Genomic DNA, 20,262 nt, shown 5'->3' with positions numbered 1-20,262 from the left:
ATGGGGAATTATACTGTATTATGGCAGTTAGGCTGGATTCACATGAACGTGGCGTTTTTGCGGACGCAAAAACGCGGCGTTTTGCGCGCGCAAAAAACACTTGACAGCTCAGTGTGTCATCAGTGTATGATGCGCGGCTGCGTGATTTTCACGCAGCCGCCATCATAGAGCTGAGGCTAGTCGACGTCAGGCACTGTCCAGGGTGCTGAAAGAGTTAACTGATCGGCAGTAACTCTTTCAGCACCCTCGACAGTGAATTCCGATCACAATATCGAGCAACCTGTTAAAAAAAAAAAAGAGACATTCGTACTTACCGAGAACTTCCCTCCTGGCCGTTGCCTTGGTGACGCGTCCTTGGTGACGTGCCTCTCTTGACATCTGGCCGCACCTCCCTGGATGACGCGGCAGTCCATGTGACCGCTGCAGCCTGTGCTTTGCCTGTGATTGGCTGCAGCATGTGCTTGGCCTGTGATTGGCTGCAGCTGTCACTTGGACTGAATTGTCATCCCGGGAGGTCAGACTGGAGGAAGAAGCCGGGAGTTATAGGTAAGTCAGAACTTCTTTTTTTTTTTACACGTTCATGTATATTGGGATCGGAAGTCACTGTCCAGGGTGCTGAAACAGTTTAACTCTTTCAGCACCCTGGACAGTGACTATCTCCTGACGTCACGTACCGGAAATTTTTTTGCCGGGTTCGGTCAAAACGAGTTCGGCCGAACCCGGTGAAGTTCGGTTCGGTTGTCCGGGTTCGCTCATCTCAAAGACACTCCGTTTGGATGTTTGTAAACAGAAAAGCACGTGGTGCTTTTCTGTTTCATTCATCCTTTTGACAGCTCTTGCACGAATCACGCAGTTCGCACGGAAGTGCTTCCGTGCGGCATGCGTGGTTTTCACGCACCCATTGACTTCAATGGGTGCGTGATGCGTGAAAAACGCCGAAAGAATGGACAAGATCGGCGCTATAATGTAGGTGACAGTAATGCTTTTTATTTAGAAAAACTATCTATTTTAAACCACTTTATGAGCGATTTTTAGCTTTATGCTAATGAGTTTCTTAATGCCCAAGTGGGCGTGTTTTTCTTTAGACCAAGTGGACGTTGTACAGAGGAGTGTATGACACTGACCAATCAGCGTCATACACTTCTCTCCATTCATTTACACTGCACTAGCGATATAGTTATATCGTTATGTGCAGCCACATACACAAACACTAACATTACTGCAGTGTCCTGATAATGAATATACATCACTACCAGCCTGGACGTGATGTGTATTCAGAATCCTGACACTTCTGAATCTTTTCTGGAAGATTCCAGCAAGGCATGCGTAATCTCGTTTAAAATTACAGGTTATATCGTAATCTCGCGAGATTACGCTTGCCTTGCTGGCATCTCACAGAAAAGATTCAGAAGTGTCAAAGTTTTGCAATTGCCAGCTAAATAAAACATAAACTGAATAATAAAAGTGGAGCAACGTTTTTTTTTTTCATTTATTGCATGTTTTAGATTAATGATTTTGTTCTTTTAATTACATGATTACATTATTTTCCATATTATTATTTTTTTTTAACAGTGTTTTAAGCCAACATCCTATGGTGAATGATGACCTTCCAAACCGCATTATGGCCGGCGCTGTACTCATGAAGTCCAACGTGGCAAAGTTTACTGAGACGGATGCCATTTTTGATGATGAGACAGTGGAAAATAATATTGATGCAGTCATATTCGCTACAGGTTATACCTTCAGCTTTCCTTTTTGTGAAGAGCTTAAAGTCCAAAACAACAAAATCTCTTTATATAAATACACCTTCCTACCAGAGCTCGAGAAGCAAACCTTAGCCGTCATTGGCTTGATACAACCAATTGGGGCCATTTTGCCGATTTCAGAATTACAATGCCGACTTGCCACAAGAATATTCACTGGTAAGGAATCTATACGTTAAATTACAAAAATCACTTTGATTCTGCCCATTTAACCACCTAGATTCCGCGGTCAATAGTCACTGCAGCATCTAAGCCATTCAGGGTGCCGATGGTTGTCATGGCAGCCTGGGGGCATAATGAAGGCCCCCAATATTATGTTTGTACTCTTATTAAGCCATATTAGTATTGCATTATATAGTGCAAGAAATCCAAAGATTTCTGGTTCAAGTCCCCTAGGGGGAATTAAATATAACTAACTAAGTTAAATAAAGTTTTCTTTAACCCCTTAGTGTCTAAGCCTGTTTTGGCCTTCAGGACCAGCCCCATTTTTGCAAATCTGACATGTGTCAATTTAAGTGGTAATAACTCCAGAATGCTTTTGCCTATCCAAGCGATTCTGAGATTGTTTTCTCGTGACATGTTGTACTTTATGATGCTGGAAAAATTTCGTCATTAAATTCAATATTTATTTGTAAGAAACGCCAAGATTTAGAGAAAATTAGCAAAAATTTGCATTTTTCTAAATTTAAATGTATTTACTTGTAAAACAGATAGTAATACCACACAAAATACTTACTAGTTTATATTTCCCATATGTCTACTTTATGTTTGCGTCGTTTTTTGAACATTCTTTTATTTTTCTAGGACGTTACAAGGCTTAGAACTTTAGCAACAATTTCTCACATTTTCAAGAAAATTTCAAAAGGCTATTTTTTCAGGGACCAGTTCAGTTCTGAAGTGGCTTTGAGGGCTTTATATATTAGAAAGTCCCCAGAAGTCACCCCATTTTCAAAACTGCACCCATCAAAGTATTCAAAACAGCATTCAGAAAGTGTTTTAACCCTTTAGGCTTTTCACAGGAATTAAAGCAAAGTAGAGGTGAAATTTACAAATTTCATTTTTTTTCTTTGAAAATTCATTTGTAATACATTTTTTCTGTACCACAGAAGGTTTTACCCAAGAAATGCAACTCAATATTTATTGCCAAGATTCTGCAGTTTTTAGAAATATCCCACATGTGGCTCTAGTGCGGTAATGGACTGAAACACAGGCCTCAGAAGCAAAGGAGCATCTAGTGGATTTTGGGGCCTCCTTTTTTTAGAATATATTTTAGGCACCATATCAGGTTTGAAAAGGTCTTGTGGGGCCAAAAAGTGACCCCATTTTGGAAACTATACCCCTCAAGGAATTTATCTATGGGTATAATTAGCATTTTGAACCCACAGTTTTTTTGCTAAATTTATTTGAATTAGTATGTGAAGATGAAAATCTACTTTTTTTGTGAAAAAACGTAGACATTTTAAATTTTTACAAGGAATAAAGTAGAAAAAACACCCCAACATATGTAAAGCAATGTCTTCCGATTATAGCAATACCCCATATGTGGTAATAAACTGCTGTTTGGACCCACAGCAGGACTCCGAAGGGAAGGAGCACCATTTGGATTTTGGATCTCTGATTTTGCTGGAATAGTTTTCAGTGCCGTGTCGCGTTTGCAATGCACTGGAGGGATGAAAACCACGGAAACCCCCCAAAAGTGACTCCATTTTGGAAGCTACACCCCTCAAGGAATTTTTCTAGGGGTAAAGTTAGCATTTTGACCCCACGGTTGTTTTGCTGAATTCATCGGAATTAGTCTGCAAAGGTAAAAATCTACTTTTTTTCTGAAAAAAGGTAGCCATTTTTAATTTTTACAAGGAATAAAGGAGAAAAAGCACCCCAACGTTTGTAAAACAATTTCTCCTGATTACGTAAATACCCCATATGTGGTAATAAACTGCTGTTTGGACCCACACCGGGGCTTAGAAGGGAAGGAGCGCTATTTGGCTTTTGGAGCTCAAATTTAGCTGGAATAGTTTTTGGGTGACATGTCGAATTTTCAAAGCCCCTGAGAGACCAAAACAGTGGAAGCCCCTCAAAAGTAACCCCATTTGGGAAACTACACCACTTAAGGAATCTATCTATGGTTATAGTGAGCATTTAGTCCCCACACATCTTTTGCAGAATTTATTAGAATTAGGCCGTGAAATTAATATCAACATTATGTCCACTAAAATGTTGAATTTTTTCAATTTCACAAAGGATAAAGGAGAAAATGCACCCCAACATTTGTAAAGCAATTTCTCCCGACTACGGCAATACCCCACATGTGGTCATAAATGTTTTTTCATTAGAAAGTAATTAACCCTTTACGAACTGATTCATGTTTTGCTTTTTCGTTTTTCCTCCCCGCTTTCCGAGAGCCACAACTTTTTTATTTTTCCATCAATAGAGTGGTGTGAGGGCATATTTTTTGCGGGACGAGCTGTAGTTTTTATTGGTACCATTTTTTGGTACATAAGACTTTTTGAGCACTTTTTATTACATTTTTTGGTAGAGCCAGGGTGACCAAAAAACTGCGATTTTGCAGTTTAAAATGCTTTATTTTTCACGGCGTTCACCGTGTGAGTTAAATAATGGTATATTGTAATAGCTTGGACTTTTACGGACGCAGCGATACCAATTTTGTGTATTTTTTTTTATTTTTTTACATTACTTTAGAGAAAAAATGTGAAAAGGGTTTCTTTTTGGACTTTAAATATTTATTTAATTTTTTCCACTAATAATAACTATTTACTTTTGTTTTTACATATTTTATTAGTCCCCCTTGGAGACTTGAACCAGCGATCGTTAGATCACTGGTAGAATACACTGCAATACTAATGTATTGCAGTATATTGTCAATTTTACAGGCTCCTGTAACAGCTTGATCGCTGTTTCTGTCCGTTAGTCCCGGGTATCAGCTGTAATATACAGCTGACACCCGCAGCGTATGGCGCGGGCTCAGCGAGTGAGATGCTCCATATATCACCCCCCACACCACGACATGCTATTAAGTCATGGTGCGCGAAGGATTTAATGCGCAGCGGAAGGTGCAGAGTGAAAATTTAAATTTTCCACTGATGTGTCATTTTAGTGCACTATATCTTGTGCCCAGTTTGTGCCACAAATACCACATAAAATATTAACAGGGTTCTCCCGGGTATGGCGATGCCATATCGGTGGACGTAAACTGCTGTTTGGGCACGCTGTAGGGCTCAGAAGGGAGGGACGCCATTTGGCTTTTGGAGCGCAGATTTTGCTTGGTAGTAGCTCTGGCGTTTTGCTGGTATTTCAGTTTATAATGTGGGGGCAAATGTAGGCTGGGCAGAGTACATCAGGGGCATAATAAGAGGGTATAATAATGCGGTAAATAAATAATCCGCAGATATGTGGCCAGTGTCGCACTTATAAATGGCACCCGATCCTATCCGCTTTTGGAACGCTCTGCACATTTTGCATCGCCATAATCTGGGAGCCGGAACTTTTTTTATTTTTTCACCACTGGAGCCGTGTGAGGGCTTATTTGTTGTGGGACAATCTGTAATTTTCATTGGTACCATTTTGGGGTACATGCGATTTTGTTGATCACTTTTTATTAAATTTTTCGGCAAGCCAGGTGACCAAAAACCATCAATTCTGACAATTATTTTTATTTATTTTTGACGCCGTTTACTCTGGGCTATAAATGACCATTATACTTTATTCTGCGGGTCGGTACGATTATGGCGATACTATATGTATATACTTTTTTTATGTTTTGCAGCGTTTGCGCAATAAAATAACTTATTTAGAAAATAAATTCTTTTTTGTCACCATATTCTGAGAGCCGTAACTTTTTTATTTTTCAGTCAAAAAAGCTGTGTAAGGGCTTGTTTTTTGCGGGACGGGTTGTAGTTTGTATCGGTACAATTTTGGCGTACATGCGACTTTTTGATCACTTTTTATTACATATTTTTGGAGGGGTGGTGACCAAAAAATAGTGATTCTGGAATTGTTTTTTGTTTAGTTTTTTTGCGGTGTTCACCGTGCGGGAAAAATAATATTATAGTTTTATAGTTGGGGTCGTTACGAACGCGGTGATACGAAATGTGTGTAATTTTTTTTTACGTATTCATTTTTTTTCCTATAATAAAAGACTTATAATAGGAAAAAAAAGCAGTTCTTGTTTATATCACTTATAACTTCTATTTTTACACTTTTTTTAAAACATTTTTATTCTTTTTTTTACTTTTTTCACTTGTCCCACTAGGGGACACTTAGACTTGCAGCTCTGATCGCTGCTGGAATACATTACACTACACACGTAGTGTAATGCATTCCAACTGTCAGTGTGACGTCACAGTCACACTGACAGGAAGCCTACGACGACCACCCTCGGGGTGGTCCTCATAGGCTTCTGTACATGGCAACCCGGAAGCCATTGTCTGGCGTCCGGTTGCCATGGGTACGATCGCCAGCCCCCGTGATTTCACATGGGGGCTGCCGATCGGCGCTAAACACCTTAATTGTGGCGTTCAAAATCGAGCGCCGCAATTAAGGGGTTAACTGCCGATATCAGCCGCGATGGGCCGCTGATCGGCAACGGGGAATGCAGGGCTGACACCCTGCACAGTTAACCGCCGCTGCGGTGTAGCGCCGCGCGGCGGTTAACTGTCAAAGCACTGACGTAACTGTATGTCAAGGTGCGCGAACTTACTGCTCACCTTGACGTACAGTTACGTCATGGTGCGTTAAGGGGTTAATGTACAAAAAAAAAAGTAAAAATAAATAAATTTCACATTACTGGTACCTCCACATCCATAAAAGTGTGAACTATTCTAATATATTGTTGTTTAACCCGCACTGTGAACGCCGCAAAAAAAACAACTAAAAAAAAAACAAAAGGCAGAATTTCTGTTTTTGCTCACTATAGCTTCCCAAGAAATGGATTAAAAAGGGATCAAAAAGTCGCATTTACCCTAAAATGGCACCAATAAAAACTACAGCCCTCACACTGCTCAATCAACAAAACTATAAAAAAAAATTCTGACTCTCATAATATGGTGAAACAACACAATTTTTTTTAAACAAATTGTTGCTTTTTTTGATAAAAGGGGTAAAACATAAAAAAGCGATATAAATTTTGTTTCTTATCTTCGTAATCATATCAACCTGAGAGATTTAGTTCACAAGTCGTTTTTACCGCAAGATGAATAGTTGACCATAGAGTATAAGGGTATGTTCACACGGCTCCATTACGCCGACAAACATCTGCCCATTACTTTCAATGGGTTTTACGATGTACTGTGCAGACGACCTGTCATTTTACGCGTCGCTGTCAAAAGACGACTCGTCAAAAGAATTGCAGGACACTTCTTGGGACGTAATTGGAGCCGTTTTTCATTGACGCCATTGAAAAACAGCTCCAATTACGTCCGTAATGGACGCCGAGAAAAACGCGAGTACGAGCAATTACGTCTGAAATTCAGGAGCTGTTTTCGCCTGAAAACCGCTCCGTAATTTCAGACGTATTTTGCACTGTCGTCTGAACATACCCTTATAGATACATTTTCGTATCTTTTGGATAACAAAAGTTCTGTGTGATGCTGTATGGGTGGTCAGGAGGTTTTTTTTCCTACGTTAAGCGTATACACGGTAAAGTCTCCTGACGTTAATGTTAACCCCTTCCCGCTCCTGAACGTACTATTAGGTCATAATGAGCGCATCGTTCACGCTCCATGACCTAATAGTACGTCTTGCAGTACACACAGCGCCATTCTCGCCGGGCGTGTTCATGAGCTGTGACAACTGCTGTCTCGCAGTTGTCACAGCTTCTTCAGCAGGACCGATCGCAGTGGTCCCCACCGATTAACCCCTTAGAAGCCGGCTTCAATAGCGATCGCGGCTTCTTAGGGGTTAAAACACCATTGACGTCCCGCGACATGATCGCGGGCGCTGATGGTTGCTATTGCAACCGGAGGCCTAATAATGGCCTCCGGCTATGCCATCTACAGAAGCCTAGTAGGTCCTGACAAAGTCAGGACCCACTATGCTTGCTGTCAGTGAGTAGCTGACAGCTCTAATACACCTCAAAAAATAGAATAAAAACTGATCAAAAAGTCGCATGCACCCCATGAAAACTACAATGAATTTCTCAAGGGGTCTGGTTTCCAAAATGGGGTCACTTTTAAAGGGTTTCCCCTGTACTCGTACCTCAGAAGCTCTGCAAATGCGACATGGCGGCAAGAAGCCAATCCAGCAAGTTGTACATGTCAAATATCGCTCCTGCCTTTCTGAGCACTGCCGTTTGTCCAACCAGCAGTTTATGACCACATATGGGGTATTTGGAGAAATTGATTTTCAAATGTTGGGGTGCTTTTTCTCCTTCATTCCTTGTAAAAATTAAAAATTTTCACGTTTTATCAGAAAAATATGTGATTTTCAATTTCACAGCCTAATTCCACAAAATGCAGCAAAAAAACTGCAGGGTCCAAATGCTCACTATACCCCTCGATAAATTCCTTGAGGGGTGTAGTTTGCCAAATGGTGTCTCTTTGGGCGTGTTTCCACTGTTTTGGCACCACAAGACCTCTTCAAACCTAACATGGTGGCTAAAATATAATCTAATAAAAAGAAGGCCCCAAAATCCTCTAGATGCTCCTTTGCTTTGGAAGCTGGTTCTTCAGTCCATTAACACACTAGGGCCACATGTGGGATATTTCTAAAAACTGCAGAATCTGGACAAAAAAAATTTAGCATTGCGTTATTCTGGTAAAAGCTTCTGTTTTACAGAAAAAAAAAAAAAAAAAAAGGATTTTCTGCATTAAAAAAAATGACATTTGTAAATTTCACCTACTTTGCGTTAAATTCCTGTGAAACGCCTAAAGGGTTAAGAAACTTTCTAAATGCTATTTTGAATACTTTGAAAGGTCCAGTTTTTAAAAAGGGGTGTTTGTATGGGGGTTTTTAATATATAGACCCCTCAAAGCCACTTCAGAATTGAACTGGTACCTAAAAAAAAGGCTTTTGAAATTTTCTTCAAAATATGAGAAATTATTTCTTATGTTCTAAGCCTTGTAACGTCCTAGAGAAATAAAAGAATCTTCAAAAAATGATGCCAACATAAAGTAGACATATGGGAAATGTGAACTACTAACTATTTTGTGTGATATTACTATCTGTCTTACAAGCAGATACATTCAAATTCCAGATTTTCTCAAAATTTTGCTATTTTTCACAAATAAACACTGAATATATCGACCAAATTTTACCACTAACATAAAGTCCAATGTATCATGAGAAAACAGTATCAGAATCACTTGGATAGGTATAAGCATTCCAGAGTTATTACCAAATAAAGTGACACATGTCAGATTTGAAAAATGGGCTCGGAGCCTCAGCGCCCAAACTAGCCCGTGTCATTAAGGGGTTAAGCATAGGCTGTCACGGATGCCTAACAGGGGCATCTATCACCCATAGACTATAATGGCCTCCATTTAACGTATACATCATGAGCTTTTATAAGGGTGCCATAATAGTTTATGGATGAGGGATGTCACTGTTAGGCGTTCATCACAGACATCCCTCACCTATACGCTATAATGGCATCCATTTAACGGATACGTCCTGAAAAGCTCATGACGTATACATCATGATGTACTGTAGCATTCGTCACCCATATGCACCCATGTATACTGTGGAGGATACTTTCTTTATGGGATCCTGCTGTATGGATAGCATTATCTACTAGGCTATTTTATACCTAAAAAAGTTATACCGACGTATACCAGCCTTACACTAAACGTAGGGTGAAAACATAATGTGAACAGGGCCTAATCTGTATGCATTGCATGGAATATTTGTTATCCCAACAATAAAATAAAAATTACTAATTTTTCACAATTTTGTCTGCCCTACACCAGCCCTATAAATAAAAATTTCTGTGAGTTCTATGCATCCATGTGAAGATTCTGATATGGAATGGAGAGAAATGTAGCTAATACTAAAATAGGGAGCTCTAGTTTTATGAACAGGACAGACATGTGCTGGCATTCATCTATGGGGAGAATGCATCCATATGAATTCAATAGAAAAAAAATCTCTGTATGCCTTTGTATGAAATTGATGTAGTATGGCTCCATAGACTGCTATGGGTGCAATATTATGGATCTGTGCGACTCAGGGCTGTAATACAGCTGTGCACATGAGCCCTTAGTATGTGGCATTTCAAAAGGTGACAATTCACTCTAAGGGCCCATTCACACGAACGAGAATAACGTCCGTGTGCTGTGCATGAAAATCAAGCACAGCACACTGACCCATTGATCTCAATGGGACCGTTCACACATGCGTGAGTTTTCAGGCAGCGGGAGTGAGTTGCGTGAAACTCACTGCATGTCCTATATTGGTGCGTTTTCACGCACCTACGCGCCCATTGAAGTCAATGGGTGCGTGAAAACCACGATTTGCCCATCAATTCGATTGAAAATTCTAATAATAAAAAAAAAAGATGTGCTTTGCAAGTGCGTGAATAATGCATGTCACTCACAAAGCACACTGATGCATAACGCAAAGGACACGGACCAGATTCACGCGAGTGAATCTTATACGCTCGTGTGAATGTAGCCCAAGACTATGTTCACATGGCATCAGGCTGAAAAGTACGAGGTGGATTTTAAGAGAAAACAGCCTCGCAATCCAGGCATTTTTGTAGCAAATTTTCAAAACATTTTTCATTTTTGCAATAGTTTTTGAAGCGTATTTTAAAGGCGTTTTTTTTTTATCTCAATGGGAAATGGGAAAAATCCGCTTGTAAAACGTTTCAAGAAGTGACATGTCACCTCTTTATTACGGGGAGTTCTTTAATTTAGCAAGGTAAAAATATACCTAATATGAACTACACCATGGGTCTCAAACTCGGCCGGGTAAGTGGGCCACATATAGAAAACATGAAGTTGACGGGCCGCATTACTTTCAAATTTGATACATTACAAAATTATTGTTAATTAATTATTTGAATTACTATAGCACTATGTTACTATAATACTACATTACTATAACAATACTACGTTACTATAATACTACATTACTATAATAATATCGCTAGGTTTAAATTTACCGGAAATTTGCGAGATTTCTCCACGTGCTTATTTCAACAATCCACTTTTACAGTTTAAGTGTCGCTAAATGCAGTCCGGCAGCTCAATTGGCAGCGTTTGACAGACACACAAATGTCAAAATTAGGCAGCCGCTTTTTAGATCGTGCCACAGAGCCGTTTATAGATACTGCCATAGTGCCCTCTGTAGATACTGCCACAGTGCCCTCTGTAGATGCTGTCACAGTGCCCTCTGTAGATAAAGCCACCGTGCCCTCTGTAGATAATGCCACAGTGCCCTGTGTAGATGCTGCCACAGTGCCCTCTGTAGATGCTGCCACAGTGCCCTCTGTAGATGCTGCCACAGTGCCCTCTGTAGATAAAGCCACCGTGCCCTCTGTAGATAATGCCACAGTGCCCTCTGTAGATGCTGCCACAGTGCCCTCTGTAGATGCTGCCACAGTGCCCTCTGTAGATAAAGCCACCGTGCCCTCTGTAGATGCTGCCACAGTGCCCTCTGTAGATGCTGCCACAGTGCCCTCTGTAGATGCTGCCACAGTGCCCTCTGTAGATGCTGCCACAGTGCCCTCTGTAGATGCTGCCACAGTGCCCTCTAGATAATGCCACACACACCCCTTGTAGATAGTGCCACAGACACCCCCAGTTGATAGCTCCATTGGGGCTCCCTCTAGGAGTGGAATCCCCAGCCAGAGCATTGCCGACACTTTGGCCAAGGATTCCTCTGCTGGAGGAGCCCCTGATGTCACTGTTCATACACAGTGACGTGAAGGGATCCTCCTGGACCGGAATGTGATGTCAGGAGCAACCCCAGAGCCGGTGTCCCAGAGCGGAACACTAGTATAGGCTCTACTCCGGAACTCTGGGGAAGCAACTGACATCAGTGTCCATATATGGAGAGTGATGTCAGGGGCTTGCCCAAAGCTGGAGTCCCAGAGCAGAGCCGCTTCTAGCACCCTGCCTGGGATTCCAGCTCTGCTCCTAACATCACTATTCATATATGGACAGAGATGTCAGGGACAACCCCAGAGCTGGAGTCCCGACCAAAGCGTTACTATCGCTACTACTGGGACTCCAGCTGTTCTCCTTACATCACTGTCCCGTTCTGAGGAATCCCTGGACATCGCTGTCCATATGTGGACAGCGATGTCAGGGGATTCCAGAGTCCCGGAGCAGAGTCTATGCTAGTGCTCTGCCCAAGACTCCGCTCTGGGATAGACCCTGACAAAACTGTCCATATATGGACAGCGATGTCAGGGAATTCCACAGAGTCCCGGAGCAGAACCTATACTAAAGTTCTGCCCGGGACACATGCTCTGGGGAAGCGCCAGACATTGCGTGTCCATTCATGGACAGCGATGTCAAGGAATTCCACAGAGTCCCGGAGCAGAGCATATGCTAGCTCTCTGCTTGGGACTCCGCTCTGGGGAAGACCCTGACATTGCATGTCCATTCATGGACAGCGATGTCAGGGATTTAACAGAGTACCGGAGCAGAGCCCATACTAGCTGCTCTGTGTCCTGCGGGCTGCAGATGACAGCCTCAGGGGCCGCATGCGGCCCGCGGGCCGCGTGTTTGAGACCCCTGAACTACATAGTGCATTTTCAATTGAAATCAATGGGACACTGTTTGCAGGTGTATTTCGCCAGTTTACCCTCCGAAATATGCCTGAAAATATACCAGGTGTACATGTCCTAAGACACCAAGGCTTCTGATGATGACAGGGTTAAAGAGGCTCTGTCACCAGATTTTGCAGCCCCTATCTGCTATTGCAGCAGATAGGCGCTGCAATGTAGATTACAGTAACGTTTTTATTTTTAAAAAACGAGCATTTTTGGCCAAGTTATGACCATTTTTGTAGTTATGCAAATGAGGCTTGCAAAAGTCCAAGTGGGTGTGTTTAAAAGTAAAAGTCCAAGTGGGCGTGTATTATGTGCGTACATCGGGGCGTGTTTACTACTTTTACTAGCTGGGCGCTCTGACGAGAAGTATCATCCACTTCTCTTCAGAACGCCCAGCTTCTGGCAGTGCAGATCTGTGACGTCACTAACAGGTCCTGCATCGTGACGGCCACATCGGCACCAGAGGCTACAGTTGATTCTGCAGCAGCATCGGCGTTAGCAGGTAAGTCGATGTAGCTACTTACCTGCAAACGCCGATGCTGCTGCAGAATCATCTGTAGCCTCTGGTGCCGATGTGTCCCCGCTCATCTGACACGATGCAGGACCTGTGAGTGACGACACAGCGTGATCTCTCGAGAACACGCTGTGTCTGCACTGCCAGAAGCTGGGCGTTCTGAAGAGAAGTGGATGATACTTCTCATCAGAACGGCCAGCTAGTAAAAGTATTAAAAACGCCCCGATGTACGCACATAATACACGCCCACTTGGACTTTTACTTTTAAACACACCCACTTGGACTTTTGCAAGCCTTATTTGCATAACTACAAAAATGGTCATAAATTGGCCAAAAATGCTCGTTTTTTAAAAAAAAAAAACGTTACTGTAATCTACATTGCAGCGCCTATCTGCTGCAATAGCAGAAAGGGGTTGCAAAATCTGGTGACAGAGCCTCTTTAAACTAAAATAAGCATCACTGCAAATGCCAAACTTTTTATTTGCAGCCACCCAGCAAACCCTTAATGAAATTTTTTGTTACTAAAAAGGAGTAAAAACATCTATAATCAGGAAATATAAATATTTGATCTACATCTTAACAACACACGTCATGTTACTGTATGGAAGTTTGATTCTGTATATTGTTATTACCTTGTGCTTTAGGAGAAAAATTACTGCCCAATGCTAGTGACATGAAAGAAGATATCCGAAAAAAGAAAGAAGAGATGGATAAACGGTAATTTAAATTTTTCTTTGAACAGCTGCTTAGAAATGCAATGCGCTTACATACTGTTAGGGCCTGAATTATTTTGACAGTGATAAAAGTTTTGGCATTTTAGCTGTTTAAGCACATATTGATTATATAACTGTATATTCAATATGTTTTGGTAAAGAGTAGTCTCTCAGCTTTAATTTGAGGCTATTCACATCCTAATTTGAGGAAGGGTTTAGGAATTACAGCTCTTTAACCCGTTCGCGCTCAGTGACGTACTATTCCGTCATGGTAACCATAGTGTTTGCGCTCCATTTCAGCCCTCCACCCGACACATACAGGAGCTGACAGCTGCTGTCTTGTACAGCAGTTGCCGCAGATCCTACAGCGGGGACCGATCGCCGTGTCCCCGCTGATTAACCCTTTAGAAGCCGCGTTCAATAGCGATAGTGGCTTCTTAGGGGTTAAACCACCATCGACGGCCCGCTACATGATAGCGGCCGGCGATGGTGGCTATGGCAACCAAACACCCAATAATGGCACCTTGCTATGCCATCTACGGAAGCCTAGTGGGTCCTGACAACGTCAGGACCCACTATGCTTGCTGTTAGCGAGTAGCTGACAGCTCTAATACGCTGCACAACGCATGTAGTGCAGTGTATTAGAATAGCGATCAGGGCCTCCTGCCCTCAAGTACACTAGTGGGATAAAGTAAAAAAGTAAAAAAAAAGTTGTGTGAAAATAAAACTTATAAAAGTAAAAATCACCCTTTTTCCCTTATCAGTCCTTTTATTATTAATAAAAAATAGATAAACAACTATACATAATTGGTATCGCCGTAACAACCTGAACTACAAAAGTATTTTGTTATCTATCCCGCACGGTGAACAACATAAAAGCAAATAATAATAAACCATACCAGAATCACAATTTTTTGGTCACTTCATCTTCCAAAAAAATGGAATAAAAAGAGATCAAAAACTCGCATGTACCTAAAAATGGTCCTGATCGGCTTTCTTCATGGAAAAATAAAAAAGTTGTGGCTCTTAGAATAAGGCAACTCCAAAAGTAAATGATTTTTTATAAAAAGTATTTTATTGTGCAAATCCCATAAGACATAAAAAAAACTATAAACATATGGTATCGCCGTATTCGTATTGCCCCGCAGAATAAAGTGAATATGTCATTTATAGCGCACGGTGAACACTGTAAAAAAAAGGGATAAAAAAACAATAGTAGAATTGCTGTTTTTTAGTCACTATGCCACTTAAAAATAGAATAAAAACTGATCAAAAAGTCACATGCACCCCATGAAAACAACAATAAATTCCTCAAGGGATCTAGTTTCCAAAATGGGGTCACTTTTAAGGGGTTTGCCCTGTTCTGGTACCTCAGAAGCACTGAAAATGCGACATAGCGGCCAGAAACCAATCCAGCAAAATCTACATGGAGCCCTGGTGTTTGTCCAACCTGCAGTGTATGACCACATGTGGGGTATCCCCATAATCGGGAGAAATTGCTTTACAAATGTTGGGGTGCTTTTTCTCCTTTATTCCTTGTCAATAATGATTAGGGTTAATAAACTTTCTAAATGCGGTTTTGAATACTTTGAGGGGTCTAGTTTCTAATATGGGGTGTTTTATAGGGGTTTCTAATATATAAGCCCCTCAAAGCCACTTTAGAACTGAACTGGTACCTAAAAAAAAAGGCTTTTGAAATTTTATTCAAAATATGAGAAATTGCTGCTTATGTTCTAAGGCCCCATGCACACGACCGTGTTCGGTCCGTGATATACGGTCCGCATGTCGGCCGCATGTCCCGGACTGAACACAGTGCGGGGAGACTGTCTCCTAGCATAATAGTTATCTATGACGCGAGGTGTCACTGCCGCGCTATGGGACAACTGTCTCGTGCTGTAATCATGTTTTCAGTACGGGACAGCAGTTCCGTGGACAGGCAGTGACACCTAGCATCATAGATAAGTATGATGCTGGGAGCCCGGCTCCCTGCACTGTGCTCGGTCCGGGACATGTGGCCGACATGCGGACCATATATCACGGACCGAACACGGTCGTGTGCATGGGGCCTAAGCTGTGTAACGTCCTTGGAAAAAAAAAGAATGTTCAAAAAATTATGCCAACAAATAGTAGACATATGGGAAATGTGAACTAGTCACTATTTTGTGTAGTATTACGATCTGTCTTACAAGCAGATGCATTTAAATTCAGAAAAATTCTATTTTTTTCAAATTTTCTCTATATTTTGCTATTTTTCAAAAATTTATATTGAAAATATTGACCAAATTTTACCACTATCATAAAGCCCAATGTGTCACGAGAAACAGTCTCAGAATCGTTTGGTTAGGTTTAAGCATTCCGAAGTTAATACCGCATAAAGTGAAATATGTCAGATTTGAAAAATAGCCTTTGAGCCTTAAGGCCCAAACTAAGCTGCATCCTTAAGGGGTTAATATGTAGCTGCCTCTTTTTCAAGGGACATTTTCAAGGGTAATTGGACAATTATCTAAAAAACGAATGGGCTGCATGGGCTATTCCCTCATTAATCCATCATCAATTAAGCAGGTAAAAGGTCTGGAGTTGATTCCAGATCTGGCATTTGAATTTGGAAGCTGTTGCTGTGAACCCACAACATAAGGTCAAAGGAGCTCTCAATGCAAGTGAAACAGACCATCGTTAGGCTGAAAAAAATGAAGAAATCCATCAGAGAAATAGCACAAATGTTGGGAGTGGCCAAATCAACAGTTTGGTACATTCTTGAAAAAAAGAGCGCACTGGTGATCTCATGAGCTCCAAAAGGCCTGGACGTCCACGGAAGTCAACAGTGGTGGATGATCGCAGAATTCTTTCCATGGTGAAGAAAAACCCCTTTACAACATCTACCCAAGTGAAGAACACTCTCCTGGAAGTAGGTGTATCAGTATCGAAGTCCACCATAAAGAGAAGACTTCTTGAGAGAAAATACAGAGGGTTCACCACAAGGTGCAAACCATTAATCAACCTCAAAGGCCAGGTTAGACTTTGCCAAACAACATGTAAAGAACCCATCCCAGTTCTGGAACAGCATTCTTTGAATAGATGAAAGATCAACCTGTACCAGAATAATGGGAGGAAGAAAGTATGGAGAAGGCTTGGAATGGCTCATGATCCAAAGCACACCACATCCTTTGTAAAACATACAGTGTGATGGCATGGGCATGCATGGCTGCCAAAGGCACTGGGTCACTAGTGTTTATTGATGATGTGACTGAAGACAGAAGCAGCCGGATGAATTCTGAAGTGTTCAGGAATCTAATTTCTGCTCCGATTCAACCAAATGCATCGAGGTTCACAGTACAGATGGGAACAGAACATTGGGCCAAATTTACCACAACGTACATTGCACTTACTGTATCCCGCATGATCAGAGAAAGAGAAATCATTAAAGGGTTATTTCCATAGACAGTTATGGCACATCCACAAGATATGCCATAAATATATGATAGGCGCGGTTCCCACTTCTAGAAGCCACTCCTATCCCTAGAATGGGTCTCCCCGATTCCTGTCCCACCTCACCGCCGCATCCAAGCAGAGAATGAATGGAGAGATGGCCGCGCATGCAAGCAACATCGGCTGTTTCTGTAACTTGTATAGAAAGGGTGAGGTCTGGCACATGTGTGGACTTCTTCATTCATTATCCACCTGGAAGCAGTGGCTGGGGCCACCTCATTAGGACAACCCAGAGGTGGGACCCACACCTATCAGACATTTATGGCATATCCAGTGGATATGCCATAAATGTCTATGATGGGAAATTCCAATGTTTTGTCCACCCCATTCCAAGTTTTTTTTTAATAAGCTTAAGATGAACACACAAAAGTGAAGCTTTCTGCAGGTAATCCTGGAACCCTGGTTGGAATAAACTGCTTTAGAAGACTGGTCTATCTAACATGCTTCCTTTCTCTGTAACAATAAAGGGGGGATGAACTACTATTGGGCAGCATTGTGGTGTGAACCAATGCCAGGAAGGGTGCCTCGTTTTAATATTTTTCATGGGCCCCCAATTCTTGTATTTACACCTGATATAGAACTCCTTTTTTTTTTCTTTTGCTAGTAAAAGATTGTTTAAATCATAAAATAAATATATCTAACATATATAAGATCTTCATAAACTATAGAAAAAATGATTTAACAAGTTTTGGCACTGGGTGCCAAAGGCACTGGGTCACTAGTGTTTATTGATGATGTGACTGAAGACAGAAGCAGCCGGATGAATTCTGAAGTGTTCAGGAATCTACTTTCTGCTCAGATTCAACCAAATGCATCGAGGTTGATTGTCATCGCTTCACAGTACAGATGGACTATACCCAAAACATACTGCGATAGCAACCCAGGAGTTTTTTAAGGCAAAGAAGTGGAAATGGCCGCGCATGTTGGTGTGAACCAATGCCAGGAAGGGTGCCTCGTTTTAATATTTTTCATGGGCCCCCAATTCTTGTATTTACACCTGATATAGAACTTTTTTTTTTTTTTTATAGTAAAAGATCCTAAAATAAATATATCTAACATATATCAGATCTTCATAAACTATAGCAAAAATTATTTAACAAGTAAAGAGACAGTTCATATAAAAATACTATTATAAGTACTGAAAGTAATTTGTAGGGATCTGAGTGAACTTAAAGAGGACCTGTCACTAGGTCGTATAAGTTGAACTAGTTAATGGACTTGAATACCGCTGTCTGGCTGATTTCAGCATTGTTTTTTGTTTTTTTCCAACACTACTGTTGTGTTGGCTCCCTATATACAAATTTCCTGTAGTAATCCGACGGGTTGGAGCTGGCTTACCTGCCTCCGATGCTGACCAATCAGCAAGAGACAGCTTGAGGGTAGTTCACGCCCTGTTGGCTAACTACAGCAAATTAGCATATAGGGAGCCAACACACCATTCCATATTTCTAAAATCGTGATGAAGGAAGAAAAAAAAACCAGAGCTGGAATCAGGGAGACTGTGCTATTCGGGTAAGATAACCAGTTAAACTTATATTATCTAGTCACAAGTCCTCTTTAAAATGATGAGGGGGATGTATCAATACTGAGGTAGTATGCATCAATTTAGTAAAAGATGTAAAAATAGTGCAAATTTAGCCAAATTTACCGAAATGGTGGATGTGGCATGATAAATTTGCCACAACTTTAGACATTTTTTTTTACCTCTATTGTTTTTACTTCTAGATTAAACTGCCCGGTCCACTCTTGTACTGTATGTTATAACATGAATAATCTTATTATATAATTGATACCTCTGTTCTCTCATCCTCAGCTATGTTTGCAGCCAGCGACACACCATACAAGCGGACCACATAGAATTTATGGATGAACTGGCAGTATTGCTCGGTGTGAAACCAAACTTGTGGAGTCTCTTTCTAACCGATCCCAAGCTTGCCTGGAATGTCTATTTTGGGCCTTGTACTCCATATCAGTATCGGATTTCTGGACGTGGAAAGTGGGTTAAAGCTAGGTCAACCATCTTATCTCAATGGCACAGAGCTCTGAAACCAATGAAAACGCGATACGTAGAAGAAAGCTCAGGTTCTTCTCTTCTATATGTGATCTTAGGGATAGTGGTACTTTTAGCCGCAGTATGCTTTTATTAATGACTGGTAATGAAGAAGATAGTTCTGTATGGACCCTCAGATACTTCAATATTTAAGAGAAATTAAGTAATTGTCTTTCGAAAAGGTAATACGGTTGCGATTGGAGCATTGTGTGTGATATATAATTATGTATTACAATGAGAAGTATTATCAGAGTCCCTTGTAATTCTACGTATAGGCAAGTAATGCATCCTTGGTTCCTCTGGCTACAATGAAAGTTTTTGATGAACTAGTATTAATATTAATGTTGTCTACAACTCAAAACTGTGTATCTTTGCGCACATGGAAAATAACAAATATTGTTCACTAGATTGTATATAAGGTACTTGACCTACAATTACTGGTGGACTAAGATTATCTCGTGAAATTGGCACACCAGTAAGGGAGAGCATTGGCAGAGAGGTCCGCATACTGGTCTTTTAGAGAAATTCTGCTGACCATCTACTCCCCTTGACATTGTGTTTTATTCCTGCAACAGTATAAGCATTGCTACAGTAAAATGCTGATTTGTAGTTGTAAATGTGAATTAAAAATATTTTTATAATTGTATAAAAAATATATATTTCAATAGACTGGGTAATAAACTGACTTTGTCATCTAATAAAGTTTCTATAATTTCCAGAAAATGTGTGGGTTTTTGTCTAAACTTATTTGTATATACAAAGCCCAGTCTCTGTGGTGTCTATATAGTACATTTTCCCTAGTCATAGTGGTACGTACACAGTGCCGAATCCCTGGTTATAGTGGTGTGTATATACAGTACCTTTGCCTTAGTCCTAACGTTGAATATATAGTCCCGAATTACTGTTCATAGTAGAATATATACAGTATGTTTTCCCCAGTCATAGCGGTGCATATACAAGTCCTAATCAGTGGCCGTAAAGATGAATATATAGTACCTTTT

The 20,262-nt window shown here is 40.9% G+C and overlaps 1 protein-coding gene across 2 annotated transcripts in view; it reads left to right on the top strand.

Moving 5' to 3' along the window:
* The window catches only part of LOC142657161 (flavin-containing monooxygenase 5-like), a 39,582-nt gene extending 19,598 nt beyond the window's left edge, over positions 1–19,984 (top strand). For both annotated transcript variants that reach the window (XM_075832213.1, XM_075832212.1), the window contains exons 7-9: positions 1,573–1,922; positions 13,657–13,729; positions 19,025–19,984. In XM_075832213.1, coding sequence (XP_075688328.1) covers positions 1,573–1,922; positions 13,657–13,729; positions 19,025–19,358 — 757 coding nt within the window. In that variant the 3' untranslated portion in view covers positions 19,359–19,984. The remainder of the gene's footprint in view (positions 1–1,572; positions 1,923–13,656; positions 13,730–19,024) is intronic.
* Positions 19,985–20,262: the final 278 nt, after the last annotated feature.

The sequence above is a fragment of the Rhinoderma darwinii genome, chromosome 7 (assembly GCF_050947455.1).
Source record: "Rhinoderma darwinii isolate aRhiDar2 chromosome 7, aRhiDar2.hap1, whole genome shotgun sequence".
Taxonomy (NCBI): domain Eukaryota; kingdom Metazoa; phylum Chordata; class Amphibia; order Anura; family Rhinodermatidae; genus Rhinoderma; species Rhinoderma darwinii.
This window is presented reverse-complemented; position numbering and strand designations above follow the sequence as displayed.